Source organism: Pogoniulus pusillus, chromosome 2, assembly GCF_015220805.1.
Source record: "Pogoniulus pusillus isolate bPogPus1 chromosome 2, bPogPus1.pri, whole genome shotgun sequence".
Lineage (NCBI taxonomy): Eukaryota > Metazoa > Chordata > Aves > Piciformes > Lybiidae > Pogoniulus > Pogoniulus pusillus.
Genome location: NC_087265.1, coordinates 20425499 through 20442849, shown reverse-complemented (window position 1 = coordinate 20442849; position 17351 = coordinate 20425499). Strand labels below are relative to the sequence as shown.

General features: G+C 42.2%; 1 protein-coding gene across 1 annotated transcript; it reads right to left on the bottom strand.

Moving 5' to 3' along the window:
• Positions 1-1044: 1044 nt before the first annotated feature.
• SLC40A1 (solute carrier family 40 member 1) lies at positions 1045-17089 on the bottom strand. Its single transcript, XM_064158009.1, has 8 exons — positions 16849-17089; positions 16605-16672; positions 12286-12445; positions 11309-11424; positions 10868-10994; positions 7540-7782; positions 5135-5800; positions 1045-4261 (listed from the first exon to the last, which is right to left on the bottom strand). The coding sequence occupies exons 1-8, from the start codon at positions 16889-16891 to the stop codon at positions 3942-3944; spliced, it is 1743 nt and encodes a 580-aa protein (XP_064014079.1). The 5' UTR covers positions 16892-17089; the 3' UTR covers positions 1045-3941.
• Between the last annotated feature and the right edge of the window lie 262 nt (positions 17090-17351).

Here is a 17351-nt window from a genome sequence, read left to right as displayed (position 1 = left end):
CATCACCAGGATGAGTGATGTGCCTCTTAAGGCTGACATTTTACTAGCTCCTTCTAAAGTCACATTACCATTGCCATTCTTCAGAATGTTTACCTCCACTGCCACTCAGACTAAGAAAACCGTTAAAATACTGACTTGAAAATGTAGTTCTGCTGATCCACCCCCATAGGTTGAAGAAAAACATTTGTGGGTGGTATTGTGCAGTATACTCCATGGATAAAGAACACTTTGAGTGAAGAAGGCACTTCACAATTTACCATTTGATGGTTTCACTGTTTTCCTTTACTCAAGTGCTTAAGTTTGTGTTATGGTTTGAGTTTTTCCAACTTCCTCAATGCTGTTTGCTTGTCCTTTGTGCCTGTTCCCATCCTAGGTGATGGTCTTCTGTAATGATGGACTGCATCAAAAGAAGTATGGCCAGCAGGTTGAGAGGGGTGATTTCCACCAGTCTACTCTGCTGAGACATCACCTGAAGTTCTGTGTTCAGCTCTGGAGCCCTCAACACAGAAAGGATATGGACCTGATGGAACAGGTCCAGAGGAAAGCCATCAAGATGGTCAGAGGACTAGAACACCTGTCCTACAAGGACAGGCTGAGAGCTGGGGTTGTCCAATCTGAAAAACAGAAGGCTCCAAGATGACTTAATAGCAGCCTTCCACTGAGGGGTGGGCTACAAGAAGGCTGCAGAGGGACTGTTTGTAAAGGTCTGCAGTGATAGGATGAGGGCCAAAGGTTTGAAATTAAAGAAGAGCAGATTTAGAGTGGACACTAGAAACAAAGTTCTTTACCATGAGGGTGGTGGAGCACTGCAACAGGTTGCCCAGGGAGGTAGGTGAGGCTCCATCCATGGAGATATTCAAGGTCAGGCTCAACACAAGGCTCTGAGCAACTTGATCTAGTGGAGGATATCCCTGCTAACTGCAGGGGACTGGCCTAGATGACTTTTGGCAGTCCCTTCCAACCAAACCCCTTCTATGATCTACATGTTCTATGCTCAACACAGCATACAGCAAGATGTCCACAAACTGAACAATACAGGACAAGTAAAGTTTTATGCAAATTTATTCATTAGCTTTAACAATAGTAATACATAAATCAATACTATGTCCAGCATAAGGTTGTATAATAAAATATGCTGTTCTGGTAAGGTTGCATACATTTTAAGGGCAGTTTTCATCCGAATTGGACACTTAAAAAAAATAAATAAATACAAGGCCAAAAATGCTTACTCAATCAAAGTCCTGCCAAGTAAGACTCCAGGCCTCACATTGCTTCCAAGCACTATCAGTACAGGTGTCTGCCTACATCTTAGACTGACATGAAGAGGGGTTGTGCTTAAGCAGCATAGTTTTGACATCTGACTCAGATCAGTATGTGCCAGATTTCCAATTTAGAGCTTCCTTAGCAACCACTTCTTTAAGGATTATCTTGCCTTCCAGCTGTGTGTCTTAATCCCAGCAACATTAGCTGTACAAAACACAAAGCTCCTCCCAACACTACTCTTTTTGGCTTGAGATCCAGGCTGCACTATCTAGTGGAACTATTTGTGACTAAAATTGCTACTCAACTCAAATTAGACTACAACTCTTTGGGAACAGGATATGCTCCTAGTTCTGTTTGTTGTGGGTTTGGAGCTCTCTAGACTTCAGGAACACATCCCTCTCTGGGATGCTTAGTGCTACAGCATTGAGCTTTAGGCACACTGGGTTCTGGAGGTTTCAGCCAGCCCAGAAGCAGCTACATTTTCAGCTTTGTTTCCCTGATGGTCAGTGCCTCCAATATACAAAGCGGTACTCAAGATTTTCAAAGCGCAGTACTGAGGCATTCACTGACATTTGGGCTACCTTTAGTTATATTCAGCAATATTAACATCTGGTCCCAATTCAGATTAGATACATAAAAAAGGAGGCCTTGAGCAACCTGGTCTAGTGGAAGGTGTCCCTGCACAAGGCAGTGGGGCTGGAATTAGATCATCTTTGAGATCACTTCCAACCTAAACCATTCTATGAAATCAGAGATATTTTATTTCTTAGTGTACTTATCACATATTGAACAGGCTATCCTTTGGGCATATTTATTCTACACATCTAGGTAAGCTTCTTTTCTTTGTCTTCAACTATCAAATTCTGCTGATGGGAAAATTCCCTTTTCCTTAAGTGAGACTCAGGATTAAATCACAAATTTGAAAACTAATCTAATTTACTTTATTATATCAAAACAAAACCCAAAAGCTTGGTCAAAATATAAACACTTAGAAGCCTAGTGAAAACATCCCTGAGAAACTTTCAGTAATGTAGCAGTAAGAATCAGGTTTGGTCCACTGAAGGAGAAAACATGGTTACAATCCAGTTACTGAAATACTGAGGGCAACATTGGTTGTACATTGGATTCCCACTGATTTGCTTTCACTCTCCTTACAAAACGTTGTCTGAGACAAAAGCCACTACAGGTTTTTACATTCTTGTTTAGTTTGATAGATAATGCAATCATTTCAATTTGCAGGATGAGTGGCCCAGATTCAACCCTGGGGTAACGCCTTTAATGTCAATGGAGTTCACACTTACTTTCCAGGATTGAAGTCTGGCAACACAGATGGCCATGAAGGACAGTACCTAAAATTAACCTCCCTTGGAAGTTAGAGGATACTTTACCCAAGTTGCTGACATATGGTTTTTGCATACTGCTTGTTCTGCAAGTATCTTACAAGGATAGAAGTGTACAAGTCATGCTATCGTGCCACAGGGAAACTCAGGACACCACCAGGTTCAGCTCTATTGAGAAAGCAAAGGGTGCAGTTGCCACAGAAGTGCAGATGCAGATAATGGCTGTGGAAGCACTGTGTTAGTGCACATGCTGGGAAAAGACACCAAAATGCAGGTACTTGGGAAAAAAAAAATCAAAGGGATGTATTGTTTTTCACTGCTCTGCTGTTGCTTTAGAGGGCCACACAGTCCAACACTTTGTTGCTTTGGCAGTATTCTAGAACAAAACGAGTCAAAATTCACACCCGTGTAAAGCTGATACATGCAGGTAATCCACTTGAACCTGGAGTGCTAACAGCAGGCTAAAAGGTTCTGAAAACATAGCACTCAACACTAAAGCTGTCTGAACTCCCAGGCCTAGCTTAGTTTTGCCTCGATTTTACCGTTCTGTACCAGTACTCCTAAGCTTAATGCCTTCTGCTATACAAACCTGAGCAGACCTGTTGTTTGCAATTACAGAAAGCCATGCTTTAGAATGCTGCAGCAGCTGCTTCTGCTATAACATGAGCCTACATTTTACTTCACCAAGTGCAACAAAAGCGTAATACAGTATTTTATGCCTAGCACTTGTCTAACATGTGAGGAAACATGCAAAAAACAACTGCAAAGGTGTTTCTGTAAAGTTAATCCAAACCAGACAGAATGCTAAAAAGGCATCTGGGGAAAACACGGGAACTTCAGTCTGCTTCAGGAATCCAGGAAGGATTTTTATGTCAATTGGAGGAGACATGCAACAGAACTGGTTCCTGATGAGGGAGGGGGAAGAGAGAACCACCACAAACCTACATATTGTATAATTCTGAAGTAACCAAAGCACCCCCTCACTTTGCTCCACAAGCACAAGAACTGATCAGGATTGATGAACAAACTCACTATGTATGACCACTCAACAGCACCACCAGAGGGGTCAGCAACAGAGATCCAGCATTGGTATTGCGACCAAATACAAGACATGTGACCTATGGGGATCCTTTGAAACACCCCCTGCCAAGATCCAACTAGGTTGTTCACATTTGGTAGAGGACTATTTTTACAAGGTCACTATAAGATGCATTTTAGCTACTGAAATAGCTAAATTTTGCATTCAACTCTAGAGAAACACCTCTGACAGGGTCACAAAAGGCAGTACGTGTCTTTAACTATGGTATCTGCATAGCAAGTTAGTAGAAGCAAATCCTTTCAGACAGTAGAGGTATTACCAGGTGGTGAACTGTCAGCAACTTCTTTGGGATCAGGAGTGCGACAAACAAAAAGTTGTTTTCCTAAGGTTTTTTGGGCAAATCTGAAGTACATGATGTGGCCCATTGCAACAAAAGATACAGAAATAAGCACCAATACGCCAAAAGCTTCAGGATTTGGGGCCAAGATGACCATGATGAAATGCAGCAAATCAAGAAGATAATTCATGGAGTTTTGGACACCGTTTATGATGCCTCTTTCAGATTCCACCACATTTTCTTGGAGCAACTGTGTGACAGTCAAATCAAAGGACCAAAGGCCTATGGAAAGAAAAAAGTTATTTATACAACTGGGCTTCTCATGGTAAGGCTTTCATTACTGGCACAATTCAATTCATACTTCCAAACACTCAAAACCACAGAGGATGCTCCAGAGATTTCACACTGATAATCCAGAGCAACCCAATTTCCCTTTACTACTGCTTCCCAAAATAATATGCACAGCCTCACATATCTTGCTTCAACAGGTTTATTGCATCAATGTTTTGCTTCTCAGTTCCTTATTCATGCTAACTATAGCATCGTTGAGGCTAGAAAAGATCTGAAATCATCAAATGCAACCCATAATCTAACGCCATGACATCAGCTAAACCGTGCCACCAAGTGTTACATCCCATCTTTTCTAAGTGACTTCTAGAGATGGCTGAAAGCTTTGTTGAATCTGACCTTGAGGATCACCAGAGATGGGGCCTCAATGACTTCTCTGGGCAACCTGTTGCAGTGCTCAACCACCCTCACGTGATGAAAAACCTGTTCCTAACATCCTGAGTCTGCTCTTCTCTGATTTCAAATGACTGGCCCCTGTCCTATCACTCCATGCCTTTGTAAACAGCCTCTCTGCAGGCCACTGAAGACCACTTACAGATGAGCATGCCAAAACATAAGTGGCATTGATCCCCAAATGTAGTAGTATCTCCTGTTAGTGCTACATGACATGCAAGAAATTAGCACTGCGGTCTCTGCCCTGGTGATACTATTGCAAGAGGATTTCATTTTGTGACGTGAAGTGATTTAGCCTTAGAAACATGTCACACTTCAACCGCAGCCTACAAGCCTAAACTACATTTGCATTTAGATGACAGGCACTGTCATTTTAGTCAGCATCTCCAATTTTGACAGAGACCTAATACTTACCAACTCTAGCAGCAATGACTCCTGCAAACAGGAGACTAACAGAGATTAAAGGCACAGGCTCAGGACTCATCTCTGGGTCGCTGTTAGCAGGAGTAGTAGACCCGTTTAACAAGGTGGGCATTCCAGTTGCAAAAACCATTTCTGGCTTATCTTCTGGAGATGCTATAGTAGGTAATGGTTCACTTTCAAACAGCCTGGCACTGATGTCAGCAAATGGAGAGACAGTCAAATCCATAGGACTTCCAGGCATGAACACAGAGATGGCACATAAGATCAGACAAGCAAATTGGGCAGCTCCAGAAATTAGGCCTGTGCGAATCAGGCCACACTTGCGACGAAGCCAAGTGAAGGCTACTGTTCCCATGATTCCAGTGACTGCCGAGGCACCCATCAGGAGGCTGAGCACGGAGCCACTCAATCCCTGAGTGTATGCATAGCCTGTAGTGATACAATCAAAGCCCAGAACAGTCATATACAGAAATGCAAGGCCCATGCCTGCAAGGAACACTGGCTGGTTGTAGTACGCAACCCATCCATCACGGAAGGTGATGAAAGGTTCAGCAATCCGGGCAGCACAGCCGATTTCCTTCTCCTCTTGGGGCTCAAAGCCACTTACATCTTTCTCAACAATTAACTGCACTCCTTCAGAGGGTTTCATGTCACTCTCTGTAAACAGAAATGTAACTGTTAGATACACTTCTGCCTGGAAAGCACCATGCGACTGCAAGACAACTGCACTTATGAAGTTCATCAGTTAAACTCTACAATCAACTTCCACTGATTCCTTAAAATGTTTTGAAGTGTCCTTAAATCCCACCCATACTGCAAGGTCAAGTAAAGTTCATCCCTAGCAATTTAATGTCTTGCTTAAAGTGTGGTAGGAGAAAGCATATTCCGCTTCTTTGCAATAAACCTGTGACTGAATGCTCTATTTCCATAAGGAAATTACTCACTTCATGAATGCCAGTGACAGTTGGATTTTTAACACAGCATTGTGTTTAAGTGCACTCACCACAGCAATTAGGGAATAAACTGATCTACTAGTATCTCATGGCATTGCAAGAGAACCATGGCAAAGATGCTTGCTGATGCCTACCAAAGCCAAAAACTTTCAAAGCTTGATTTCACTGAAAGCTCAGACCATGCTTTTCTATAAATGGATTTTCACTGAGTGAAAGGTACTTCCCCTGATCAAACAGAAACCCCCAAATCCCATAGCAGCATTTATATCAGTAATATGGATATAAACTATGTCTGGTTGCCTGAGGTATGTTTTTACACTATCAAGTCTGAAATAAACTCCACATGAGGCAAGTTAGGCACATGAGTATTTCTGTAACTTCTAAAGATGAAACTCTTCTCCTGAAACCAGAATCCTTCAATAGCCAAGATGTGCTTCCTACATGGCAACATTTGCTAAATACTTCTTCCATCATTCAAAGGTTCCAAAGCTGTAAAGCCTTGTATGCTCTTTAACTTGCTGCTCTTGCCTAGTCCAATAGTTTACTGGACCACTATTATTACCATTGTGATCTTCTGGTTGGCAAGCAGACAGATCTCTTCACAGCATTCAACAGCAGCCTCCTATCTCACTGTATACTGAGCCAAGAACAGACTGCTAGTTATCTTTATAAAGAATTCCTAGTTTCCCTTTAATCTTTAAAAGAAAACATCCCAATATGCTGTGGCTGGAAGCCCACAGCATGAGTTTTCAGCAACATTCACATATTGCTACAACTATAGGAAAATGCTTACATTTTGCATTCCAGAATCACATATTAAGTACTTCACAACAAGAAGTCTGCTTCTGATATTAAGACTAAAGTAATAGTAAGATAAATCTAAGGTCATAGCCACCTACACTGCAAAATCCCAGTTACTCAGCTTGGCCAAGGGAGCAGAGTCAAAGGTCAAATAGGGTTGTTTTTCCTCCAACAATTCCTGCAGCATGTGGAACTCACTGGAGCATGCCAGACTAGAAATATTACCACCTACTCTACAATCTCCTGGAAAGCCTGTTAGTGCTGTGCATAACTAGAAATAAGTTAGCAAGGAAAGAGCCCTACACAGGCTGTTCTGCTTGTAAGCTGTCACAGCACTCTGGTGTTTATTAACTCTGCTGTAGATGGACAGGAGTAATTCTCATGACCAGCCCCCAGTACCAGGGTAGACTTATTCTGAAGAATTGAGAGATGATAACTCATTCTTTAGCTGTATTTTATGCCACTCCTCAAAGTATTGTTACTTCAAGTCTTTTCTATTTGTATCCAAAACCTGAAACCTCCATACAGTGAGCAGAAAGCCACATAACCTCAAAGTAGTGTCCATAGAAGACAGAAGTCAATGCTTCAACTGGTAGAGCAAATATGCCATGAATTAGAACAGCAATTAAGTGTTTCCAATACCTTTCTTTACATTCAGCTGTTTCATTTCTGATTCTTCAAGTTTGGCAGATTTGAGAGCCAGAGTAGGGGTTTTCTGATAAACCTTCCAGAGCAGCAGATATTCCACACACATTGACATCAGGTTCCAGCCAGAAATGAATCCACAGCCAATCATCGGGGAGCCAAACGTCATTATCTGACCAACTGCCATTGGGGCCAAGATATTGGTCAACTGATCAATCCTCCTTATTGTGGCATTCATATCTGTCAGAAAGTATTTGAAGACATGAAGCAATTGCTGAACACTTACAAGGAAATATTCACTGACCTAACTCAGGATTGCACAAGTATACACATGAAGCTACAAAGCTTTGCTCCAACTGGAAGTGGTTCCAGCAGGAACAGTAGTCAAACTGCTAGTTTGAGGCACCTTTAAAGTGCTCCATTGTTCAAGTTACTGCAACCAACCAAGGTGTTTGTAAGCCAAATTCCTACTCCTGCCAGTCTGGCCTGTGTGAGATCTTCCTGGTTCAGCATGCTGGGTTTAGAGTGGAAACATACTCCTGCAGGTAGAATTGTTAGCCATGAAGTCAGATTACCCTTCCATCCTAGTGACACCATGGACTCCTAAGCCTATCTCTGTAGCATTTGAACCCAGCAGACAACTCCAGACATCAACAGGTATCTCATGCCATAGATTCATTCTTGTAAAGATAATTTTAACAACTACTATCTCCCAACACCAGACCATGTATTTCTTAATCTCCTCCATTTGCTCCAAATAACTGGTGACCACAGTACCCACATGATAGCAGCAGACCTTTGAAATGGCTTTAAAATTTCCTTATTGAGTCACATTGGTTGAAAGCAGTTACTGACATTGTAAGAGCTTAGTGAGCAAAGTCCTCATCCCTTTCTGCTCCACACTTTCATTTCTACAGTCTAAACAAGCAGCCCATTCTTAGCATGAATACATCTCACCCACTTCAGTGTCATACCCTCTCTGAGTTTCTGTAAGTTTCCAATTCATGGTGCCACTGTTCTAGCTGCTAGATGCTCAATGGTTTTGCATATCAGGGCTTTGGCTGCTTAGAAGTACACCTCAAACCCATTTTAGTGTCACTTTAGGAACCATTTTAGAACTCTCAAGCTTTGGGTAGGCAAGTGGAACAGTATAACAGTGTGTGAAGCTGCACTTCCCACACTGTGTAGAATCTCCTCATCATTCACAGAAGGTTTAGGTTATTCTATTTGGAGTCTGAAGTCAATTCCATGTTAACTATTAGACTGATAGTTAACTGAATTAAGTTAGATACTTGCACAATATTTGGCTTTAGAAATTCCAAGAACCAGGCTTCTCTTTTAATAGAAAGGCTAATTTTTCAACTGAGGGAAAACACAAAACTAGGTGTGAACAAAAACCAAAAATCAAGTCATTGAAAATAAAAACTGCCTTGGCATTTCTGTGTTTCCCATTCTACTAAGTTACTCAACTAAGGCTCCCCTTTGAGGAAAGGTAACAGTGCAGAGATGGGCAACAGTATTTGCTACAAAGTCAATGACTGTGTTTGTTTTAAAAAAAATTTCAGTAGCCTCCAACTTACATCATGACTAAGCACCCTAATAACCCCTATCTGGCCTACAAGAGAAACTTTGAATAGATCTTTTGAAGTCAGGTGCTTAGTTCAGTGGGGCATTTGGTTTTAATTCAAATTGCATGAGAATTCAGAGTAACCTCTTGCCTGATTTTTTCAGAACAGAACTAGTCATGCAATTGTGTCCAAGATGAAGCAGCAGTAGAGGCAGGACTGCTTCTTGTGCAGCAGTTCTCTGCAGGTGTGGTCTGTACCTTATCAAATATGTAGTAAGTATAACTGGGGAGAGGATTTGCTGAATAAGATTGGACACAAGAAGAAAGGTTAATGAGAATCATTAGAACTTTTGCAGAGAGCTATTTTTTCTCCTTGTGATTCATACACAGAGTTAACCCTGTAAAAGACATGACCTGGAAAAGGGCACTGCAAGGCCAAAATATAAGAACATGGTGGAAAATTTGTACAGTGGGAAGTGAAAGCAAGACACTTTCCTTGCCTCTAAGAACTAGTCCCCTCTTAGCTTCCTTCATTGGAGATGAGTATCAAGAATAAATCTGTAATAGGGATTCAAATTCCTAAATGGACTCTAGCATCTAAACTGATTGTTATGGGCAATTTAGGCAGCTTTATGAAAAACTAGAGCCCAGAAGCTGAAGTGCTGTCCAAGTCAGAATGAGTCTAAACTCCACAAGTGTCAGACATAAAACTTTAGTCCCACAGTTACTTTAGCGAGATATAAATATCTTGGGACTTGGGTATCAGTTCCTCTATCTGGGAAGGCTTAAATCTCCTCTGAGCACTGACTTACAGCCCATATGGCCTGGCCAAGGACACCACAAGAAAATACCAGCTTCCCAAACTGTCTACTAGACTCAGAGCAGCAGCAAAGCTATGGACCAATCATATATCCCTAGGCACAAATGGCCTTGCAGCTAGGAGCACTCCATAGCAAGACAGTCAGGTTTAATGCATCTCAGGGGAGGAGCCCAAACAATCTCTCACATTCAAGTAGTGTCATGGCTATCAAGCTGCTGTAGAATCTCAATGAGAATTCAGTCTCTTCTAACAATGCCATGTCACTGTGCAAGAAAGGAGAAAAAATGAAAATATTTACTAGACAAAATATCCAATGTCAAAATAATGGAGAGCTTTCAGTTCCAACTGAAGAGACATGTTCCAGTTTCAAGTTGGAAATCTAATGCTGGAGAACTGCAAGACTTGACATATCTGCAAGTACAGCATTTCCTACTGGCTGTTTCCTGATCCACCTACTTTGCTGTTCTGAACTTCATTCTCACATACCTCTTTCTTTGATTCCTATGCAAGGAGCCCAGCTACACAACAGTTTTGTGTTTCATTCCAGGGACCTAAAAATAAACTATTGCAACACTTGGCTTTACATGCCTGAAGTTAAATAGCTTTTCTATTAAACACTGGCTATTTAAGAGCGTGGTGCATGTTTATTTGTTCAGCAAGAATAAAGTTTTCCTGACAAAGCTGCAGTAAGACTGAAAAAAGAGGACAACACACCATTAGGGATGTCTAACTCAACTGTAATCACAATAGTCACTTGTAATCTCACTGAGTGTAGTCCTGAGCAAGGAAGAGGAGAACAAAGGCTGCCCTTTTTACCTGCTGCTTTCTCATAATATCTGGAATTAAAAGATGTACTGAGCTCTGTAAAGCTCTAGTCTATAAAGTCAAGCTTGGAAAATTATGACATTTAAGGTATCAAAAAAGGCAACATATTTCACCTGCCAGTTTGCTTCTGTCTTCCCCTGCAACCACAACAATCCAGTCCCTCTGAATTGTGATCGCTGTGGCAGTGCTGGCCAAGTTGGCAATATTTGCTATTGTGATAACCAGGATATAGCACGCCGTCTGGAGAAACAGGGGGAAAGGGTTACAACATCAGAAAACCATCAAGGGAGATATCCTCTCCTACCCTCTACAACCATCTTTACATTTCCAGCTATGTATTTAACTTGTTATTCTTCAGATTAAACAAGGCCTAAGTCTACTTCAGACAAGAACAAGTCTAAACTCCACAATTCCAGACAGAAAGCAATCGGGTTTGGTTTACCCAGCTAACTCAGTGTCATTTACCAGTCCTAGCTCTCAGAAATACATCAGACTTCCTCCAGTCTCAATTATTTTTTCCCCAGTAATTCTTTATAAACAATTCAAGCACTCACAAGAAGCCATCCATGGTATAAGGTCAAGAGTTGTGTCTTAAACAAGAAGATAATCATCAGGATAACACCACAGAGGATGACAGATGCATTCTGTACAACCAAGGCTGTCTGGGCCACTGTTTTAAACCAAAACAGAGAACAATAGTTATGAACAGAAGAATGAGCTAACTATAAACTTGAGGTTATAATAAAACAACATGCAAATTAAGTATTTTCCTACTCCCCTCCCAAAATCTAAGAGGAACTTCATCTTAAATTTCAAACCTTCTATTGTCTCAGAGAAGCAATTTCTGCTGTTACTTCATGGCTCTTAAGTAATAGTTCTTAACAATCTACAGTCCAAGTAGGTCTTTTCTCAAAAGCCAAACTGTACATGTTTAAATGATACTATTTTTAAAGAGGTAAAAATAAAACTTAGGTCTCTAATCTTCAATGTCACAGAATTACCTACATTAGAAGAGACCTCAGAGATCACCTTTTGCAACCTCCCTGACATGGGCAGGGATGACTCTCAACTTGGCTGCCCAAGACCTCATCCAGTCTAAACTTACACACCTCCAAGGAGAGGGCACCCACAAGCACTCCTTTAAGAGTCTCACCACTCTCACACTGAAGAACTTCGTCCTATAATATATGTGCATGTTTACACTTAGGTGGAAGACATCTGTACCCAGACAGAATACAGTGTGAGTGTATGTTACTATTAAACTGTAAAAACTTGGCCCATGGTGCTTTCCACTCATCTCTAGATGTACAAGTTTAGCCTGAGTAGTGGACATATGATAAATTAAATCCATTTTCCTCCACTCTTTGAGACTATTTTTCTGTAATGTGTCTCACTTTGAGACACTGCTCTTGATGAAAACTAAGCAAGCCCCATTCTCAACTCTGACTTGAGAAGCTAACTATATCAACTTGATCTTTTTATGTTAATTTGATCCATCTTTAAGTGAATAACCTGCTCTTAGGCATCTAACCTTTGAGCCTGGAGTTCTTGTCCACCCAGTCTCCAATAATGGCTCCCAGGAGAAGAACTGATCCTGCCACAACCAGTCCATAGACTGCAGTCAGGAGTAAGCTGTTTCCATAAAGTTCAACCAGGAACACAGAGACGGCAAAATGCCACATACGATCCCCCTTTAAGAGCAAAAGAGAGGAGATACACAACATTACTCATACAAAGCATTCAACTGTTTTACTGATACCCTGACAAAAGCCTGGATTAAAGCAAAGTTTGCAACACTGCAAGGACAATGAGTGTGGGGATTAATTTGTTTCTTTTAAGGTTTTTTGTTGAGGTGGTTGGTTTGGGATTATTACTATATCTTGTCACCACTGATTTTATTCCAACATCCCCAAGATCATCTCCCCTAATCAAGTGCAACATTACAGCTCTGAATACATAAAAACACAACAGATATTTTTTCTTATATTACAGGACAAAGTTCACATCCATCAAGCCTCGGGAAGCTTACACAGATTACCCAGCATGGATCAAGTGCTAGCAACAGATTTACCAATTATCACTACTATATAAGTTTAAAAGAGCAGCTTGCTTATAGATGACAAACTCTTAAATGCTGCTTTAGAACAGTCAACTGAAGCAAGTTAGAGTGCAGTTCAGGACAGACTTGTTTAAAACAAGCAAGGTGTGGTCCTAAGTGTTAACTGAAGTTTCTGAAGTCAGAGGACTTAAGCTCTTTTTAACAATGTTAAACATTAGAGTATTACTAAGAGACAGAATATCAGAGCTTGTTCAACCTACTGCCATCTCACTGCTGGTTCAATCTCTTTAGCCTGTTGCTTACAGTGTTGTCATGTTCTGGTAGCACTTAACATAGGTAAAAAGCAGAAGCCTACAATGTCGAATGTGTCCAAGTGAAGTAATTTTTCACACCATTTGAAACATCTCTTACATTTGCTACCAAACAAGACTTCCAGCTTTCTAAGGAATACATTGAGGTTTTACACTGTCACATGATGGGAAGCACAGCTCATTTCATTTTTATATCTATTGCAAGAAATGCAATAAGGAAAATGCTATGGGTACTCAATGGAGCAGATTCCTAGAAGTCATTCACACCCCTAAAGTATACCGTTTGTTTCCTAAGGGTCCCCAGTGTTTGTCTTTCATAAACCAAACATGAAACTGTTTTATTCTGCTGCCTTATCTTAAATAAGCACTGATCTGTGATACAGCAAATAGTACAAATTTCTAAGGACCTGAACAACTCCAAAGGGCTGGTGTGTGGAAGAGTAACATAAAGCTCTTGTACAAAGCAAAGTCTGCCAAATCTAACATCTCACTGAACACAACGATCAGGAGATACATGAAAAACATTACTTGGAGGCTCAAAACAACTGCAAAGTTTGGTTAAATGCAGTATAAACACACAGTAAGAATTTAACTTAATGTTATTGAAGTGCTCTGATGGAAGTTTCATCAAACACTCTAATATGTACACACCCCTTAAATGCAGGTAGGAAAAAAAGACGACATTCCAGTCATGTGGGAAGGTAAATTTCACCTGTTCCAGGGAAAAACTGAGTATTTTGTATTTTTTCTAACTAAAATGAAAAAAATCAAATACAGTCATCTTAGATGCACCCTCTTGCATAGAGTAAAGCAGTTTTCACTCTCCACAAGTACCTAAAGCCTTCTGCAAAATATATCTCACTTTTATTCCATGGTTAGTAGGAATATATAGAAAGTATTCCAGCAATGAAAACGCAGAGATATAATTTCCCAACTTCAGCATTCATTTAAACTTAAAATGACCCAACACTGAATTTCACTTAAAATACATGCAGATGGATTATCCAGGTTTTGATTAGCCTGGGTAACTGTTTATTAAGCTAGAAAAATAAGCCAAAAGAGGGAATTAGAATATGAAAGTACTAACAGAAGTTTGAGGGGTGTTGTCTTTATGCAGAGATGTTTCAGCTACTAAATTGTGACATGCTGAAAAAGGCATTGTAAAAGTTATAAGCATACAGAAGTCAGTGCCACTGCTGCTATAGGAGAGGAAAACCTGAAACTCACAGGAAGCTTACTCTCACCTCAGTGAGATCATGATTTTGTGACAATTAATTTAAGGAGCCTGTGAACTCTGCTCAACCTTTTCCAACACATTTACACAGACTATTTTTACCTGGCTAGTCCATACAGATAATTTTGGGGACAACTGAAGCCATTCCAACCTGAAAGCATGAGTTTATTTCATGAATTTAAAAAAAATAAAGAGCAAGCAAAGCTAAATCAGCGTCACAGAAGAACAGTATTAGTGAGGGACAGAGGTTTGAAATAGGCAATCTCAAAAGATCTACTGAAATGTAAACAGTAAATACCGCCTTCAGAAGTGGGCAAGGCCTTGATAATATACACTTAACCCCACTTTAAAATGTCTCCCAATGTAGCTATTTCAATACCTTTCAAAAACTAATACGGCTGTTCAGATTCACCATTCTTTTAAAGATAGTTCTTGCTCTTCTCTCAGAGCAATTATCCCTATAATCATCTCAGACCCAATATATGCAATCCCATTTCAGAACTGAAACCAACAAGTCAAGCAGTAGCCAGACTGCACCTACTGATAGGCCTCCCAAGGTCTGAGGGGCACAGATAAAGCTTGGAAGTTGCAACTGACCTTCTACCAAGTGCCTGGCCCAAGGTGAATCTAGTTTCCTTCTGATCTTTCTTTACTGTTGAGTGATAGCAAGTAGTTACAAACAGAAAGGAAACAGCACAGGAGCCAAGACTCCAGACCAGCAGTATAGTCCTGCTTAGTAAGATCACCAAGGGCGAGCACACATTCAAATGCTTCACTGAACGAGAGCCTAAGACGCAGCCTAGACTTTGTTCAAATCTGCACATTTGTGGAGACATGACACGTTTAATCATTTACAGCTTCACTGTGTGTTTAGGAATGGCTTAGTAACACAGAGACTTAGTGACACAGAAACTAAATCAGCACACCCACATTTCCACCAGGCTTCGGATTGTGGACACAGCCATTTCAGAACAAAGATGAACCACTACTTTAAGTTCAGAAGTTCCAAGTTGCCTGTTTACTGCTCCTGCTAGCAAAAACAATCTGGCCACTGGAACTCAGGAGACAGAAAAAGTGCAGTCCTGTGCCCACTTCTGTCAAAGCAGGCTGAATTTCTATTCTATTGTTTCAGCAAGTTCGTCTGGGGCTTGAATCAAGATTTTCAGCATGAAAGAAAACACACTGGGACAAGTCATATGCTATTAATACTACTAAACAGCTGAACAGACGTGCTACAGATTAATGCCTGTTACAGCGTGCTACATTACTTTTAAACTGTTTTGTCACCTTTACTCAGGTACTCTGAGAGCAGCCCCAACAGCATGGCTTTGAAGAGAGGAGTGGGCAGGGATGGCCAAACTGATGACAGAGAGCTAACAATCCTGGCCTCTGAAAAGCAGTGAGCAAAACAGAGCATCAGCACTCAGCTCCTTCAGTCATATTAGCAACTGCCAAAATGCTGCAAGCGAAGCAGACAGATGACCTTCCAGGTTAGTGGAGGTGAAAAGCTGCCAGTGTTAAGCATGCAATGTCCTAACCGTGCATCAGCCATTTATTTGGTCAATACTAAACAGGACACACATTAAAGAAGACCAAATCCAGCACTAAGGAGAAACCAGGTAATACTATGGAGGAAAGTTTTCACTGCTTCTGGAGTTGAGCCACTGGATGAAGGTAAGATTGTGTTATAAGGCACATACGGAACAGAAGCAGGTTGTTTATTTGCAGAGCACATTTTAAGGTTCTTTAGTAGCCTTCAACAGAGCACAAACTGGTGTAGCAAGTTACTTCAGCACAAAAGGAAAACATTTCAGAAGGCAAGTAACAGAAACCCAAGACATCTCCTGACAACAAGTCTGCTAAGGAGTGGCAGTAACAGGTCCACTGTAAACACCAAGCGTTCCTCATTAGTAAGTGGAGTAATCCTTGAAATACATGTTGCAATGGACTGTCTCTCGTTCTGACATGGACTTCACTTTATTTCTGACACTTAGAACTTACTCTGTAAGGAATATGACCAGTTCTGTAGTTACTTAAAAGCAGAAAGTACAGAAGCAGGTCCTCAAGAAACTACACTGTGCTGAAAACTGAATCTACTGGAACAGAAATTCTGACGACTTTCAACGGCAGAGGACCATGACAAGGCCTTCGATGCCGTTGTGGCACTGTTTTTGGGAAACAGCAGCGCCCAGCTAAGTCACGGCTACATTAATAACCTCCTCCTACCCGGCCGATCCTTTACTTACCCAGGTGGACAGTGCATGCCCGAGATAAAGCAGAAACTTTGCAGAGGTAAAATAGGCAACCACAGATCCTAAACGAGAGAGAAAACACAGACGCTGAAGGAGACTGGCGCACAACCACCGCACCCCGGCGCGCAACAAGCACTCCTCGCTGCGGTGGAAGAGCCTAGCGCCGTGTGCGGAGACGCCGCGCCCGCTCCCAGCAGCCGAACTAGAGGCGCTGCCGCCCCTGCCGCCGCGCACTGACCGCAGGGCCGCCGCTCGCCCGCCGGCTCCGCTCCCCGCGCCATGCCGGCCGCTCAGCCGCTGCCACAAGCCCGGTGCCGAGAGGAGGCGGTGGACGCGCGGCTTCGCTCCGTGTTGCCTTCCCCGACTTAGCTAGCACTGTAGCTGAAGTCGGAAAGCCCTGGCCTTATGCGGAGCGGGCGGCCGGGGACACTCCGCCGCCTGGAGAACCGAGCGCCGTGCGACGCCCGCCTGAAGCTAGGGGGCCGCGGAAGCCTGCAGCTGAGCGCGGCTCCGCGCACCGCCTTTGTAGGCGGCTGCTGGCACCGCCCCCGCCTGGCCCGCCCCGGGGGCGGCCCCCGGCCCTCATCGCCCCTGCCCGAGGCGGCCCAGAGCAGCGCCTCGCCGGGCACCGCTGCAGTACGGACGCTGGGTAACTCCAGCGGTACCGCTGCTGGGTAACTCCAGCGCCCTGCAGCTGTAAGACCCAGGCGACCACCAGACCCGCCTAAAAAATCTTCACAG

Excerpts from the sequence above, each read along its gene's own strand:
- SLC40A1 (XM_064158009.1), bottom strand. The coding sequence starts at position 16,891 with ATGGCGCGGGGAGCGGAGCCGGCGGGCGAGCGGCGGCCCTGCG. Across the intron at positions 10,995-11,308 it reads TATACCATGGATGGCTTCTT|ACGGCGTGCTATATCCTGGT; the intron begins GTGAGTGCTTGA and ends CTGTTTCTCCAG. Across the intron at positions 5,801-7,539 it reads ACAGCTGAATGTAAAGAAAG|AGAGTGACATGAAACCCTCT; the intron begins GTATTGGAAACA and ends TTCTGTTTACAG.